The 17,209-nt window shown below is 37.6% G+C and overlaps 1 protein-coding gene across 2 annotated transcripts in view; it reads left to right on the forward strand.

The window, feature by feature from the left end:
• Tmeff2 (transmembrane protein with EGF-like and two follistatin-like domains 2) overlaps positions 1 to 17,209 on the forward strand; it is a 286,588-nt gene that overhangs the window by 163,334 nt on the left and 106,045 nt on the right. For both annotated transcript variants that reach the window (XM_030255650.1, NM_019790.4), the window contains one exon: positions 7,452 to 7,548. In XM_030255650.1, the coding sequence (XP_030111510.1) occupies positions 7,452 to 7,548 (97 nt within the window). The remainder of the gene's footprint in view (positions 1 to 7,451; positions 7,549 to 17,209) is intronic.

A 17,209-nucleotide genomic window follows, 5' to 3' on the forward strand; every position in this document is an offset into this window, starting at 1 on the left:
TAATTGTTCAAAACTAATCATATTAGAGTTTGCATAGAATACAACTAATATTCGATATTTCCCCAGGTTCATAATAGTTGGAGTGGGCTTGAAACTGGACCTGTGGGTCACATTTTCAACCTCAAAATCTTTTTTTATACTATCTGATAATTAAAAGGATCATTTGACACTCAATGCACAGAATATTTTTACTTGCCTATGTTTCTGTTATTTTTAATGTTGATGCTATGCTTAATGTAAACAACACATCTTATATGTAGAACAAAATGCTGACCTAAAGCTTCATGGAGAGAAAATGGAAGCTGTACAATGACTGGCAAAGTTAGTATCATCTGGGAAGAAAATCAAAGTGCAACAGAGCAAACATGGTGTAACCATTGTAGAGCATATGCTGGCAATAAAGGGAGACGATGAAAGATACAAATACATGCTACGAGGGAGGCAAGTAGGCCAAGTGTTATGTAGATAAGGAAAACAAGCAGAATCTGAGGCGTGAGAATGCTTGTGACTTTGGAATTTATTAATAACACCGGCCAGTGATTTATTAGTCTGTTTTCCATAGGTAAAGCTACAGTTACAAATGACTTCAGAATCTCAGAAGCTTGCAGTGTCTATGGCATATTTCTTCCTTCATTGCTGTGGTCAGCTGTGGCCCTGGCCCATACATCTTCTCATACTGGAGCTGGCTGAAAGAACAGCACATATTTTATCATGTGTCCTTTATATAAACAGAAAAAGCAAGAATGTACAAGTGCACATGATGGCTTTCTCACAGCTTCAAGCCAGTGTGTTCTCTGTTGCTCTCACATTTCAATGCCAGCTCATGTCAGAATGCAAAGTGTGGCATCATAGAAATATAGGTCAGACAGCCATGACATGAGGCATATAATTCTTTCATTCTGAAATAAGAAAGAAATAATGGATACAAATGATGCAAACTGCTCTGGAAATGATTTTTTCCAGGAGTGTTTTCCATGAAGAATGTGTACTCCAGGCATATCTTTAAGAGTTAGGGCACACCTAGGTCAAAAGTCAACCATTTATGAATGATCGACAGAGCATTAGTAATGAATTATTTGTCATTTTGCTAGTTAAACTAACAGAAAAGAGCAGGATGGCCGTTAAAGTAAATTTCCATATGTTCATAATTTTTATCATGAGGGTACAAAGAAATATGATCATAACAGTGTAAAGCTTAGGAGAGAATCATTAGAAGTGTACTCTCAATGATTGCTAAAACAAGGTGATAACATAATTATTAAAGATCCATATTGTTATTTCAGAGCAACTACCAAAGTAATAACATAAAGGAATGCAGCTTCCATCCCAAGAATCATTAGATGAGATAAAATAAAACAAAGTTTATAAAATTATTAATTCATCAAAAATAAATAAACAAATATTAAAGCACAACATGGAAAAGAGGGACAAAATGTCATGATGGAAAATATGAACCAAACACAAGCATGCTTTGAAACCTAGTGTTTGTATACTAGTCATTAAGGTGGAATGAGTGACTGGACACTCGTGTTTACACAAAATTACGCAAACTGGGGTTTTTTTAATGACTCAAATATATGTTGTTTACAAGAAATGCCTTTTAATAATTTTTATGAAAAATTAAAATCAATTCTTAAAGAGAGACTCTTAAACAAACTGAAAGAAAGAGATTAGGTATACTAAATTTGAAACAAAGCAAAAGAAATCAGGTGATAGGAATAGAAAAGTCAGGTGACTCATGATTGGAGAGTCTTACTACATTCCAGAGACATTTCAGAAGATTAGTCAAAACACAAAGAACAAGAAGCAACCTTACAGTCACCAATATGGATTTCTGTGTTCTTCTCACTAGCAGATACCATAGAAACCAAAACCACCACATTTATACAGACGCTGAGTAACACTATCAGTCATGAGCTACTTAACATCAGTAAGAAATTATTCCCCACAAGAGCTACATACATTTTCGAAGAAGCAAGTTGTAATTCCCAAGGTGCTACATAGACCTTGTCTTGAACTGTAAAACAATATTTAATAAATTTGAAAATATTAAATAATGTTTCTATTCATGACAAAATAAAGTATTGAATTGAATTAATAAACCAAAAAGTAAAACAATAAACCTTTAAAGATGCTTAAATATTGGAATCAGAAACAAAATAGTAAGTAATCCATGGGTTACAGAAGAAACTTCAAAGGATGCATAAAAATGGATATTTCAAGGGAAATACAGAGATGTCAGGATGTGTAGGGAACAGTTAATGCAACTTGTGTTTGGAGATTAGCCTATAGTACCTCTATTAGAAAATAAGGTGTTAATGAATTTGAAACATAATGAACTACATCCTAAGAATGTAGCACAAAGGAAAGAATAAAAGTAAAAGCAGAACTCACTAAAATGAGAGAATTATGTTCCATCATGCAAAAAAAAAGTCAAATTTATGATAGAAGTCATTCTAGTACATCTATACTGGATAATAACAAGCAGTGGACAAGGCATCCTCTTCCTACACTTCTGTCTCTTTTCAGTGTAGACTCTGTATACTCCTAAACGAAGTATGCAGAACACTAGAAAAGAAAATTAAAGTTACAACAAAGCATAACAAGTACGGAAATGCTGAACATAGTCCAGTAACATATTAAGAAGTCAATATACTAAATCAGGCTTCATTTTTCCCAAGAGTGTAAGGTTAGTTTAACATGTGAAAATTAATGCATCTTGTCACACTTACAGATCAAGAGAAAATCACACTTGGGGGAGAAAGATTCTCAGTCTTCACATGAAACACGAAATTCAATTTGAGGTCGATCAAAAACCTGAGCTTAAAACTAAACCTTAACATTTATAAAAGCAGAGAGGTAAAACCTTTGAGTAGAAGTCTTTCTAAACGTGACATAAAAATAAAAGTCATGAAAGGAAAACCTTGGTTTCATCTAAATAAACACTTCTGCTCACATTTAAGGAAGGAAAAAATTATAAGACGTAGCTGGGCAAATGTTCATATCCAAAATATATTAACACATCTCCAAATTTGAGAATAAAAGTAAAACACCATCAGCCACAATATTTTACTTCGTGACAGTAAAACTTCTACTGTGAAGTTCAAGAGACTTAGAAACATATGCATGAAATGCTGTTCATAGGAATGCTGGCGGGATGGGGACAGTGGCTCAGGAATTAAACCTTACTTTCTGGGCAAGCATGAGGACCTCAGTTCTAATACCCAGAACCTACATGGAAGCCCAGCCATCCGAGTCACAGTGCTTCTGTGTGGAGATGGAAAGTGGAGGCAGGAGAAATGCCTGGATGCTCACCAGCCAGCATCCTGAACCAACAGTAGGAGAAACAAACAAATACAAAGGAATCCTGGCTAAAAGCAGAATGCAAAGACCAAACCCTCAGGCTCTTTAACCACTTGCATAGGCAGCCATGGTACAGTGCACACCTAAATTCACACACAGAAGTATACACATAGGCAAACATCATGTAGAAACACAAATCATAGCTAAACCTATTTATAAATGCTTTTTGTCAATAAATGTCAAATTATAATTTTTATCTTTTTCTGTCTTCCTCCCAATGTGCCCCAGTGTGTGTGTGTGTGTGTGTGTGTGTGTGTGTGTGTGTGTGTTTGTAGATAAAACTCATATACTCATGCCTACTAATTACATAGTCTACCACTGAGCTCTAGAGCTACACTGATGCCCAGTAATAGTTACCAGTTAATAGCTCCAAATGTCTACTTGTCCTCTAACAGGAGAATGGATAGATAAGTGTCACATAGTATTTAAAGTAATATTAAACTTCTAAGAATGAGTATAACTGATACACTCCAACTACCTGACTCTGAAAATCGTGATTAAAAGATCATCCCAGAGATGGTATGCTGTCTGTTTCCATTAACATCACATTCTGGAACAGTTAAAATTAGACTGCAGTGACAAAGAACAGATGCCCACCTGCCCACATATGAACAGGGCAGTGGCAGGAAGTATGGTCACAGGGAAGGGACATAAGGAAGCTTACTAAGATAGTAGTAGATGGCTCACTATGTCTCGATATTATTCTTCAAACTCAAAAGGTTGCCTTTAGATCTGACTGTGTTGCTAAATGTCAATTTCTGCTAGGTTCCCAACAAAATGAATATTGAAAAACTGTTTGAGTATCCTCCTCCACCCCCACCCCAGGTTAAAAGCATTATAAGTGGAGGCGTAACAGTGAGATAGGCAGAGAACAGGGCTCTGGGTCCACGTCAGTATGTAGGAGCAGTGAAAACACCTAATTAGAGCCAGAACAACGTGAAGATGAAGTAATGTAACTGCCCTTAGGAGAAGCTACGAGAGCAGGGAGATTAGAAGTGGTAGATCCAATCACTTCTTATACTTTTCCATTTCCAAACTTCCTTAAATGGAATATGTAGGTTTCCAGTCAAGAATAGTGTATCAAATGCTAGGTGTCTTCAGGAGCTAAACCTTTCTTGTCCCTTGAATTCCTTTCAACCACTTGTAAAAACCCTGTTCTATTAAATAAAATGATTATTCTACTTTACAGCTCAAATAGAAGAGTTTAAAATGTAAATGCACTGTGAAGGTAAAACTTAGGGGAAATTTTGCATTTGTTCCCATGCAATCATTATACGGATACAAACAATTAAGCATTTATCCTTTTCATTACTGTTTCTAGTAATGTAGGAAGAAGGCAAAAAAGCAAACAGTCCCGTGTAGTGCACATTTACTGAGCTTATAACAGGTGCTAAATCAGTGGTTCGCCAGCTTGTATGTCTGTGACCTTTATTAAGAATTACAGTTCCTGTCCCAGCCTCTGTGTAAGTACCTATGTATGATGAGAAAATTGTTATATAATACAGCTTATTCTTGCTAAGTAAGACACACTGATGTTCTCTAGTCTAGTGTAGACTGTTACAATAGCTCCAGGAATATTGGCTCTGACTCACTTACTTTTGCTGCCCACTGATAGCTTGTGCATTGTGTTTTGAAATGTTGCACGGTGCTGCTCTTTCTCCTAAAACTGTGGTCTGTGGGACAGCTTCCTCAGCACCGTGGGCTGTAAGAAATGAAGAACATGAAGCTGCTCCTCACACCTACTGAATAAGAAAGACTCTGTATTTTAACAGCACCTCTAGATGCCCCTGTGCATTTCTGGTGCCAGATGATGAAGGTGCTTTATGCTGCCGATATCTTCTGGGTGTTGTGGCAGATAGAATCTAACTCAGCGGTCCAGCTTGGGGGCTTTGTTTTTGTTGTTTAATTGTTAGAAAGGAAATATTTTCTTTAGTTTTCTTGTGGATGACTTTATGTGTTCACATTTTATTTGCCTGCATTTAGAGTGCTATGTCTTACTCTGAATTATTCCTCCCTGTGAGAAAACTGCCAAACATGGCATTTCTACCCAAAATTCCCTTTCCATGGATTATAGTGTAGCTTCAGGTAAGAGTGCCATGGCCAGTCTTGCCGAGTCAGCAAAATGTGCCCCCGCATTTCTTCCAGGAGATACCTAAGCCAGGATCTCAGCTGTTGAAGTCAGTGGCCCTGCTCCTAAGTGCTTTCTCCCATCATTAGGCACCTTCCCTTCACTGTGGTATGTTTCCTGAGTGGTGGGAAGTTGTAGCCTGGGAGTTGCTAATCCTGCTAACACTAAAAGGCTCACTCCCATTAGCAGCTTCTGTGTTGCATTAATAATAAGAAAGTAATAAAGATACCAGTCTCAGCTCTCATTCTCCCCTGAGGTAAGGCCTCAGCTTCTCTCCAATCCCCATGGTCCACTCTAATGGCCTTGCTGTACTAGAGTGGTAGGGTAGATTGATGTATCTATTGTCTTTTTATCAGAGTTAAATTCCTTTTTCCCCAGAAGCTCAGAGGGAAGTTTTTCCCTAAACCTTGTATGTTAAAAGCAATAGCATCAATACGTTTGCCATGAAAGCGAGCCATTTAATTCATAACTTAAACGCAAGTTAAGACTACTTCTCACACTGAAAATAGAGAGATAGCATTGGAACATAGCAAGAAGCACAAAAAACTTGATTACCTTAGAGTCCATTCCCAGATTTCTTGACAGAGCCATAAAATAGAACTCTCCCACAGGCATTCTGGGCCCTTTGTGTTTGATTATTCATGAAATCATTTCTCTTCACAGCAATAAACTAAAATCAAGAAAGATAGTTAGTTTTGTAAATACTAAAAAATTATTAACTGCCAAAGAAGAAGTGAAAAAATGAGGAGAAATGATAGTATAGCAAAAGAAGTTTGGACGTAAGGGGCCAAGAGTGTTAGTCAATTATTTTTTCATAAGATGTTCCTGAGATCTGTGAAGGAGTTAGGCTACCTTTCTGTTGAAATCATGTGGTCTCTGGCCAAAGGTCTCTTTAAAAATCATTTGGTGTCTAGAGACAATGGGAAAGTATATGTTCTGTCTGTGAAAACTGATTGTATTTGCACTAATCAGATTGCTATATTGTTTCATTTGTAAGTAAAGCTGGGTTTTTTTTTTTTCAGCTTTCCTGCTCTCACTGAGTACACAGTAGTCCATCACTGCAGAGGTGTTACTCAGCTTTGCAGTCAAATCAGTAGATTGTTTTTTCTTTCTTTCTTACATCATTTTGTGCTGATCTTGTGATGCTAATTTTTGATTTGTTTGATTTTGCCAATTTCATATTTATACTGTCAAGCAAAAGGACCAATATCAACCAGTAGCTGCTTTAATATTGTAAATACAATTTTGTTCATAACTCAAGATAACCATGTAAAAAATAAAAGTTGTGGCTGGAGAGTGGAATCAATAGTTGAGAGTCCTTTCTCTTTTCTCAGGAGAAAATGTCTGGTGGCTTACCAATAACTAGCTCTAGGAGTTCTGACACCCTCTTCTGGTTGCTACAGGCACCCCAACTCACTACAGTGTGTGCACACAAATGCATGCATGTACACACACACACACATACACACACACACACACACACACACACACACACACATACACACACAAAGACTTAAATTGAAAATTATTTAAGTGAGTTCCAGGATAACCAAGACTATTGAAAGACACACTATCTTGGAAAACCAAAAGTCAGAAAATGAAAAAATGCAAAATATTTTTCATAAATATTTATAGAGACCAGTGTAAATCCCTTTTAATGAAACAACTCTTATATTTATTAGCCAAGCAGTTTTCAAAACCACTATATGCACTCTTGTTTGTGGCTGTGCCACATATAAAAGGACAGGGGCATTCACTTTGTTCCCATGAGTACACATCCACAGTGTTGTTGATGTATCTTTTAAACTGAGGAAAAAAGGAGAGAAATGTGCCGTTTTCGTGGAGTCCATAACAAGCGAACCCATCTGGAAGCAGCAACTGTGACAGGGAATTCTCCCAGCATTGTTGTTACCATGCACACCTGTCTGCATGCCCTTCACGTATGATTTCTGTCCCACAGTCCATGAAGGCTCTGGCGAGACCAGTCAGAAGGAGACATCCACCTGTGACATTTGCCAGTTTGGGGCAGAGTGTGATGAAGATGCTGAGGATGTCTGGTAAGAGGCTACTTTGGTTTCTCAAAATGATGTCAGTGATTGAGGGTGTTGTTGTTGTTGTTGTTGTTGTTGTTGTTGTTGTTGTTTGTTGTTTGTTGTTGTTTGTGTTGTGGCTCAGTAACTACTTTTTCAAACATCACGTTGTTAGAGTTTCTATTTTCTTCTGACTTGCCAAGGCAGTAAGGAGTAAGTGCTGTAGTTTCAGGAGCCAGGTTGTGAGGTGGTTCAGGCAAGCAGATGCTTGCATAGGAAACAGAACTGTCACTGAGAACCCCAAAATGGTCAGTCTTACTGGAAAGAAAGGGAAACCATATTTATGAGAATGTCTCTTTTAAAAATTCCATCAAGAAACAACAGATAACTTCTAAGTTTCTTTAGTTTGGAATAACAAAATTACCACATAGTGAGTATCTGAAAATAGCAGAAATTGATGTCAAGCCCTCTTGAGCCTTCAAAGTCCAATATCCACTCTGAAGAAGACATAGCATCTGCTGAGGGTCTGCCTCCTAAAGGCAGTACTTGCCTCTAAAGGGTGAGATACAAAGACCAAGGGGCCTCTATGGTCTTCTTTTATAGAAGGATTAATAAGTTAATTAATTAGTAAGTAAATAACCAATGAGGCTTCAGGATGCATGACATAATCACCTTCCCCAAACCATCTCACTAATACAATTCCATGTGCAGAATTTAGACATTTGTGTTAAGAGAGTGTTCAAACCACAGCAATTGCTATCATAAATTTTAGGATTGTGAGTCTGAATAACTGCAGATTTAAAAGAGGACACATGTGCATACACACTGACAAGCTGAAAAGACACTTCAGCCAAAACAAAAACCATAACAAACAAAACCAAAACACCTCCAGGCTGCCCTCCTGCATCAGGTTTTCCTTTCCTCTACAGAATATCCCATTTCTCTAATAAAGTTACATGAACAATTGATAATTTTCGTTACTTTGAATGGATGTCAAGTATTTCGCTTTCTATATCACCTGCATGCATTGGTCCTGATCTGATCATTTAACAAAGTTCATTGAGTTAGAGCACAGACAGTTGGCATGTCTGGATATTGAAGAAGCAATCAGTCTTTTCCTTTCACTCCTCTTCTCACCATAACCACTAACACCACATCCTCCTACTCCTACTCCTTCTCCTCCTTCTTTCCCTCCTCCTCCTCCTCTCCCTCTTCCTCTTCCTTTTCCTCTTCCTCTTTCTCCTCCTTCTCTGCCTCCTCCTCTTCTTCCTCCTCCTCTATTTCTCTCCCTCCCTCTCTCCTCTTCCTTTTCTTTCCTTCTTCTCCCATCTTCTACTGTCTCCCTCCCTTTCTCTCTCCCATTATCTTTCTCTTCTTTGTCCTTCCTTCCCTCTCTTCTTCCACCCCTCTTTCCATCTTGCTCCCTCCTTTCTTTCTCTCTTTCATATCTTTGCTGAAAACAGAAAATCATTCTAATCTTCAATATGAAAAACTCTTCATCAAGAGCTACTAATAGTCATTTTGATAAGCTTCTGAGAGTAGAAAGAATCTCTTTAAGGAAAGGGGGCACTTCTCAAATAAGAAAGAAAATGATACATTGGCAGAAATGAAACACAAGACACTTATGGGGCATTTTAATGTAGAATGAGGTAAACATTTCATCTGAGTAAACTGGGACACTTACAAGTGAACACTGCCAGGAAACAGCCAGACAGAATAACCATCTATCCATAAAAGTAGACATCAGTAGCCTTTCCAGATTTACCAAACACCTTGGGTTACTATACAGCAGGGGGTCACATCTGTGATTCACGCACTAGCTGAGGCATCTTGAGGAAATGTGAAGTATAATTTCTTCAGAGCACCCCAGGCATCTTAATGTTGATAAATTTATAGTCCAAAGGGTAAGAGATCATCAGAATTTCTTTTGAGATTCTCTAAACTTTTTAGTTTCACCCTAAACTTAATGAATCAAAATTTCAGTGAAGTGGAACTTAAACTTAGTCTTTTTCTGAAACTTCTTAAATGATTATGGAAATGCTGCTTTAAAAGAAATGACTGACTAAAGGAATCATTGGCTTCATTTCTACTTTCCCATCAGTCTTCAGGTTGTCAATCATTTTCCTTTATAAATGGGTGTACATGGTGGGGGGGTGGCTGAAACATAGCTCAGCCATTAAGAACATGTATTTCTTTTGCAGAGACTTTTAAAAAAAAACTTTCTTTCCAATTTCTCACCTTTATACTGATCAGTTTTAACTGACAGTTAGTTACACTTTCAAAGTACATAATTTAAAATATGAACTATATAAATGTAGCTCAAGCATTTTTTGCAAGACTAGTTGCAACAGAAAGGCTAAGCAGTTGTCCATGGGGTCCTAGCATGACAAATTGACTTCAGAAATAGCCTTGTTATGAAAGAGACAGGATGGTCATGGCAGAGTCTCCAGAAATTGCGCATCAAGCAGGAAGATTAATTAGGTACTAAACGAGGTTTACTTAGTGGTCCTGCCATGAATGGCCAAGCCTTGGTGACCATAGATAGAAGGAATATAGCTTAAATATGGATTCTTCCAAGGTCAAGAAGAAATCAGTGGGAAAGATGACTGGATATTAGATCGGTTATCTTTTGGCTAGGGTATCTTGTATGCCCCAGCCTAGGGACAAAATCAGTTCCAAGATTCAGAATAATCCTGAACCTCCAGATGGGGACTAAGTGGCCATAGCTGTGAAGATTAGAGACGGTGGGGGCAGGGAGCCAAGAACATCATTATACTTCCCAGACAAGAGTGAAAGTTGTTAATGCTGAAAGAGAATGTGTTTAAAATGTCCAAGGTAAGCAATAAAGAGCGGTGCTGACACCAGTACATTGATTTTCATTTACTTAAATACCTTTGTGTGTTAACATATTTTATTTTTTTGACCATGAAGTAGATTGGAAACAGCTGAAGGACATGAGAATAAAGCAATAAATGAAGCTAAATAGGCATGGAATGAGAGAGACTATAAAGGAAGATAGTTAGCACTCGGGGAGTGATCTGACCGTAGTGTTCTATAGAATCCTCATGACAACAGGAGAGTTTTGACGCTATTAATTTGGGGTGAAACTATGACTGGATCCCTTTCAAACATAAAATTTTTCTTGGGTCGTTTGGCAATAAAGAACACAGCACATTTTTCTTTGACATCAACTAAAGAGCAGTTTCATGCATACAAATGTCGTCCCTCTTGGCTTTATGAAATAACAACTAGAGATAAATAAATACTAGTGACAAATGCCATTACACAGGAAAGTATGAAATTTATTCTGATCTTTCTTTAAGCCTGGCCTAGGATATGAATGTTTTCATTCTGCTATGGGGTTAAGCCTAGTTCCTCAAAGCTCTTTCAAAAGGAAGATAAATATTTTGCTAGCATTAAAAAGCTAGTGAAGAGTCAGCTGATCACACTCCATTGTTAGGGGAGGTTTTGAGTTAAGGACCAAAGCACACTGCAAATGAGCCAACAAAATTTTTAAAATGGTAAAAGAGCTGGATACAGGAACAGAAATAAGAGTTAGAAAGTGATGTTGATAGGCTGCGACACTAATCACGTGATGCTTAACACGTGTTCTGAGGGAAAAGATTGATTATAATCTGATGGAAGATGAAGTGCCATGTTCTGTGGCTTCATTATGAGACTCTTTTTCCTACCCTATTCTTGTGAAAATATCAAGACTGCAAAAACTAGAAAATGATGCTTCCCCATATGAAAGCCAGACTTTGCTGAAAGAGTGTCTTCAGCTCTGGGTATTTACTTCTGTGTAAAAATGGATCTGACTTTCAAAAGGCAGAATTAAAATTGAAGCAAGAGAAACTGTCCACATTGCAGGGTAGCCTCTGCTGGATGAGAGCTATTCTTTATTAAAGACTGACTTCAAAACAGTAGAAGCCCTGGGATGAAGAAAGGAACATTTGTGCTTGTTCATGGGTGGAGTTAAAGGGAGGAAAACAGGAAGTACTTAGAAGATTATTCTCTTTACAACTACACTGGAAAAAAATCAAAACTTACACATCAAAATGAATCTCAAATACATCCTGCCAAATGTAATTTATACAGAAAAAGAATGGCTTCTAAATAAGAGAAAACTGACTCACTGCAAAGTAATAGAACCCCAGCTGATAGCACTGGGAATAAGAACTTATGATTTCAGCAAATAATTTTGATAGTTGCTTCATTTTAGACACTGCTTTATATTCCTTTAATTATCGTACCTGATAAATTATCTTCAGTGAGTCCAAAGTAGGTCACTAGGAACCCCATGCACTGGGAACTAGTTCTTAGAAGTAATTAGCCTGGAATTTTTTTTTTCGTTGGTCCTGTCAGTCAAAAGTAGTTCAGAGCCCAGGGGTTGATACTTGATTTAATGTATTTTTTAAAAGCAAGTTGATAGCTGGGCCTGATCATAGGAATGTCTGGGTATGAAATTGGCTGAGTGCCTAATATTTCCAGAGTGTCAGAATAGATCACGAATGAGAGCTCAGGTGTTAGAAGCAGGTGCAGCCACTGACAAACAACATAAGGGGAGAACCTCGATTGTTATATGGGGGTGCTTTATGTGACTGATTTAAGTTCCTCATGCTGCTCTAACTTTGCTTTTGTAATGTGTGCTATGTGCCATGCAGCTATCATTGGCAATTTTACATAGGCTCAAATGCTGTTAATTTCTCAGTGTCCACGCCTTCGCCTCTGAAAGCACCAACAGGGCTTACCAGTCCTGAAACGCTATCCCATGTGGATATAAAATACTGGTGACAGATTGCAGGGGTAAGGAATGACAGAGAAGCAGCAGCCCCAGTATCCTGAGTTCACAAGAGTGAGCACATAGTGCTTTTTGTTTTGCTGTTTCACTGATGTTCTGTAATTGGAGCAGGGTGTACAATTTGGCATTCCTTTCATGAGCGTCTCTCACAAAGACAGTTTAGTCTGAAGTCTTTAGCATCTTGCTCCTTTGATCCGAGGAGACTCCTCGTCACTAGGAAGACCATGCACTGTTGGCATCACTCCCTCCTTTAATGCATTCTGGACCGTGGAGACTCATGAATATTTGAAACAGGGCAATGGCCGTGGATGATCCTTGGCACTGGAGTTCACCATACGTATAAGTAAATTAGACATTCGATCCCGCTGACTTCAGTGCATTCTGGTTGTAAATTTGAGAGGGTAAATTAAGACAACTCTGAGTAAACACAGAAAATGGCTTCTTTTAAAACTACTACTGGCCAACATTGAATAGACCCCGCTGCCACAAGCTGGATATCTCTGGGTGAAAATTTTCAAATAGGGTTGAAAACATGCTTATTAATCGTAATTTTATGATAAACTGAGTTTATCCATACTTCACCTAAGTGGTTCTTTTTTATCAACTTCCTTGGTGCTGTGGCCTCACAATGGTAAATGTGGTTAAACCCCAATTAGAATTGCTTTCTATCATGAATTTACTCATGAAGACAATGGGTAAAATCGAACACACTCACACAAAAGAATATCATAGGTCCAGGTTAGAAAATCTACTGTTTGTTGTATTGTTGTTTGAATGCATCTTGCCATACTGGCCATAATTTTAGCTCAAAAGGTTCACAGGTAGGTAAGGCTATCGTTAGGCTGAGTAGCACTTCCTAGTGCCGTGAAAACTAGCCAGAACGAAGAAAACTTCCTGTTAAGTACCACCTTGATTCTTTTAAGTCCTGTGACCAGAAGAGTGTAATAGCTTCAGCAATAGTGTTTAACCACCGACTTCTGGTAGTCACTCAAGAGCAATGTTAATAGCCTGTATTATTTTGGGGGTCTTTCGGACACTTCTGACCAAGAAGTTGGGGGAGGTATCCCATATGTGACACTGGGCTTTTTACTGGACAATCCATGGCTTCTGTGGGGTGGGTATCATCCCAATTTGTGGAGCCTTTTGTAAAGTAAGATTCCATATGGCTTTTTCAAATTTCTTTAGTAGTGATTAACGCTCATCCCCACTCTGAGCCACCTTCTCATCCCTCCCCCTGCCTAGCCCACCTCATATCTCTCCTTTATGTCACCTGCATTCTACCTTCCTTCCTCCAATAACCTCTTCCTTCCTACTCCCCGCCTCATTAACTTCTTCCTGCTCTCCTGGATTCTATGCACACTACATATTCAACATACAAATATAAAGATTTGATGCTGTTTCCACACAAGAGTGAGAACATGTGACATTTGTCTTTCTGGGTCTCCGGTCACCTTATTTACTACTCAATAACATGTGCTGTTTTCATGTCCTGGCTATAATGATGAGCATGAGTGAGCATGAGCAGTAGCGGTGTATACACATAGGAATGACATAGCTTGGTCATACAGGGGGTCAATTTCTAGTTCTTTTGAGAAACTGTCACAATGGTTTCTAGAGTGACTGTCTGAGATTCTCATGGTCTAGGTAACACTCCTCTTCCTTTGCTTCTCATTCTGAGGGTAAAATGAATAACTGTCAACTCTAAAAGTTGCAAATGTTTCTATTCATATAGAAGGGGGAAGACATGATCTTTCCTTTAGTATTTCCTGGCCTGGAAAGCTTTTAAGGGAGTGAGAAATCAGTGCGTGATTTTAAAAAGTATTGCTCCACTCCCGTGACTCCACATGGAAAATGATTGTGTTTATTAGCAAAGGAAGAGCTGCATGTAAATATTTGAGTTTTATTATTTTTTATGCATTTCTATTCTTTTCTATATCAAGAATGATAAGGCCTGCCTCTAAGGTTCACATAATTAAGTAAAATTTACAAGTACAATTATTACCATATTAGATCAGTATTTCTTGGGCATAGTCAGTATGGTGGTGTCTACAAATTGTTGTTTAATACTTTGTGTCAACAAATCCCCTATGTATGACCCACACATTCTACTGCATATGCTGCAAGTAGCCTAACTTTAACTGAAGCTAAAAGATCCAAAGGTCACTTAGGAAAATAACTTAGTAAAGACAGTTCAAAGTCACTTAAAAGCCAATTGCTGCCCCACCCTCCCAAAGGAAATTATATTTTATGAAGTTACCTAAAATTTTGAAATTGAACCAATGTCTAGCACCTACATATCCTCATTCAAAAGGCTTTTTACTTAAGTTTTGGAGTTTCTTGATATTTTCCCAGGTTCCATATCCAATTCTGCCAGATATCACAGTGCTTAACAAACTTAATTGCAACTGTGGATCTAGAGAAGAGTGGTGGATTGTCAAGCTCCACCTGCACTTACCTGTGTTCCCAGTATTTATTCTGGCGACGTAATACCAATCATACAACTTCTACTATAACGTAAAATAAAGAACTTATAAATAACAAAACAAAGGAAACAAAATTCTAAACACAGAGTGTACAGTCCTATATTAATTTAACCATTTCCATTCTTCTTACTGGTGTCAAAAGACTCACTGTAGACTGATCCTGATGTGATATTAATTTTAATATCAGTGAAATTGTAATAATGTAATATTGTCTAGCCTTTGGTACACACTGAACAAATCCCTCACACTTTATTCCTTTCAGAGTTTGGGGGTTGCTGATTTTCTCAGCCTTGGGTATAAAAATAGGCATCTCATTTTATTCTTCAGTATAGACAGAAGTTTCCCAAATGTGTCTCCTGGGTGCTAAGACACTATCCTAAATATTTAGATTTATGGAGTCTTTTAACTTGCACACCACTCATATGAATTTCAATGCACCAATAATTCTTACTTCATTTTTTAAGAAAAGGGAACTGTAGCTCACACAGAGAAGAAAATAAAACTTGCCAAAACCCCCAAACAGGAGGAAAAACTTGATTCAAGCCAGCAAGACTAACTGTAGAGATATCTTGATGTTCACTGCTTCTCAAAATGTCTTAGTACTTACTGTATTCAGTGATAAAAATGAGTATATACATGACTACATACACAGATATATACCATGAGTACCTCCATTTGTATCATGTACTTAGCATAGTGTTTCACGCTTCGGGATAAAATGCAGTAACAAATTGTATGCATCTCTAACGATAAAAGCCCCAGTTAACATACCCATAATGACTATGCTACACTGAAGTTAAAGGTTTATAAACATTATTTCTCCTCATTTTTCCTCAACATTGTGGGAATTTCATCAGTTTGATTTTTGGTAAGTATATTAAATTTTTTATGGAAAGCCAGTGTCTTCACTGTGCCTGTTTGTGTGTGTTTAAATGGGGTAACTAGCGTGAAAGTTTAAAGAGACATTTTTGCCATAGCCTTCCTTTTGAACATACTTTTAGTCAGTTGGTTTGTGTTTCAGTGCCAGACACTGGAGTACCATACTCAGGAATGTTTCCCAAGGCTAGGCAAAAAGTGGGGTGAGGAGAAATTCAGAGACAAAATTAAACTTTGTTTTTCGCTGCCCGGGAGAAAGATCATGGACTATCTACACCTTCCCAAGATATATTATCCTATATTATACCATATTATATACCAAATTATAGGTGTCTATTTTTCCCATGGTAAAATATTTATGATGATAAATAAGAAAAAAAGAAGAAAAATAAAGAAGTCAACGTATTTAATAGAAAATAAATATAGACAAATCATGGCTTTGGTCACCACATGCATGTCTCTCAATTTAGACTTAAGCTGTGACATAAAGTCTCACAATTTCCTATTTAACATACCATTTTGATAGTAATATTACAGATTTAGCAATGATTTTGGACAAATATAAATGTAAGCACCATAGTAATGGGACATCTTTGTCAAGGTAGCTACTAAAATTTCAAGCTATATTTTCTTTCCATGGATCTATATGCTTTGTAAAAGGAAAAAAATCTAAACACATTAGGTACATTAACCCAGGGACCGCTTTTCAAAATTTTTATTTAGTCATGAAACTGAGGATACTTTTTAGAGGGTGGCAGTGATTTTTTTTTTAGGAAAGCTGAACACATGATAGCATTTTAATTGGAGCTGAATTATTTTCAATAACCCAGTTCTGATTTTTCTCTTAAAATTTTCAACTCTCAAGACAAAATTGATTCAAAGATTTTGGCCTAGGAGCCAAAATATTGTCAATGTAGACAAATTTGTTGTACTTCTACAAGAAAAGAGAGTTTGTGTGCAGAAACTTTTCTACTGTCTGTGTTCAGAGAGTCTATAAGTAGTAGTTTTCTGAGGAGTTGGCATTGTTTCCTGAGAAGCCGTCTGCCCAATGGTGTATTAAAGTGTGTAAAAACTATCCCTAGTCTTCAGTGGTTGATTCCAAATAGTGATGTATATGTTGGCTCATTTAAGCAACAAATCAGTGAGCTATCTTCAGCACCTCATGTCCACTTATTACAGATATTTTTCCCATGAGTATCTACTAACTTGCTGAACAAATTACAAAATTGCATGCAACGCTCAACAGAAAAACCAATACTGGGGATGGCTCAGTCAGTAAAGTGTGTCTTGTGCAAAGACCTGAGTTCAGATTCTCACATCCATGTAAAAGCCTAGCAACAGGAGACTACTGTGAGAAAGTTAACGTTGGAGAGTCTCCAGAGTTCACTTGCCCTCCAGTCTAACTGATGAGCGCTAAGTTCAGAAAGGGACCATGTCTCAGAAAATAAGATGGAGAACAATTGAAGAGGACATACTCTTCAATTCACTAAGCTATGAAAGAGAGGAAGAAATAAGAATGATGCACTTG

This window comes from Mus musculus, chromosome 1 (genome assembly GCF_000001635.26).
Source record: "Mus musculus strain C57BL/6J chromosome 1, GRCm38.p6 C57BL/6J".
In the NCBI taxonomy this organism is placed as follows: Eukaryota; Metazoa; Chordata; class Mammalia; order Rodentia; family Muridae; genus Mus; species Mus musculus.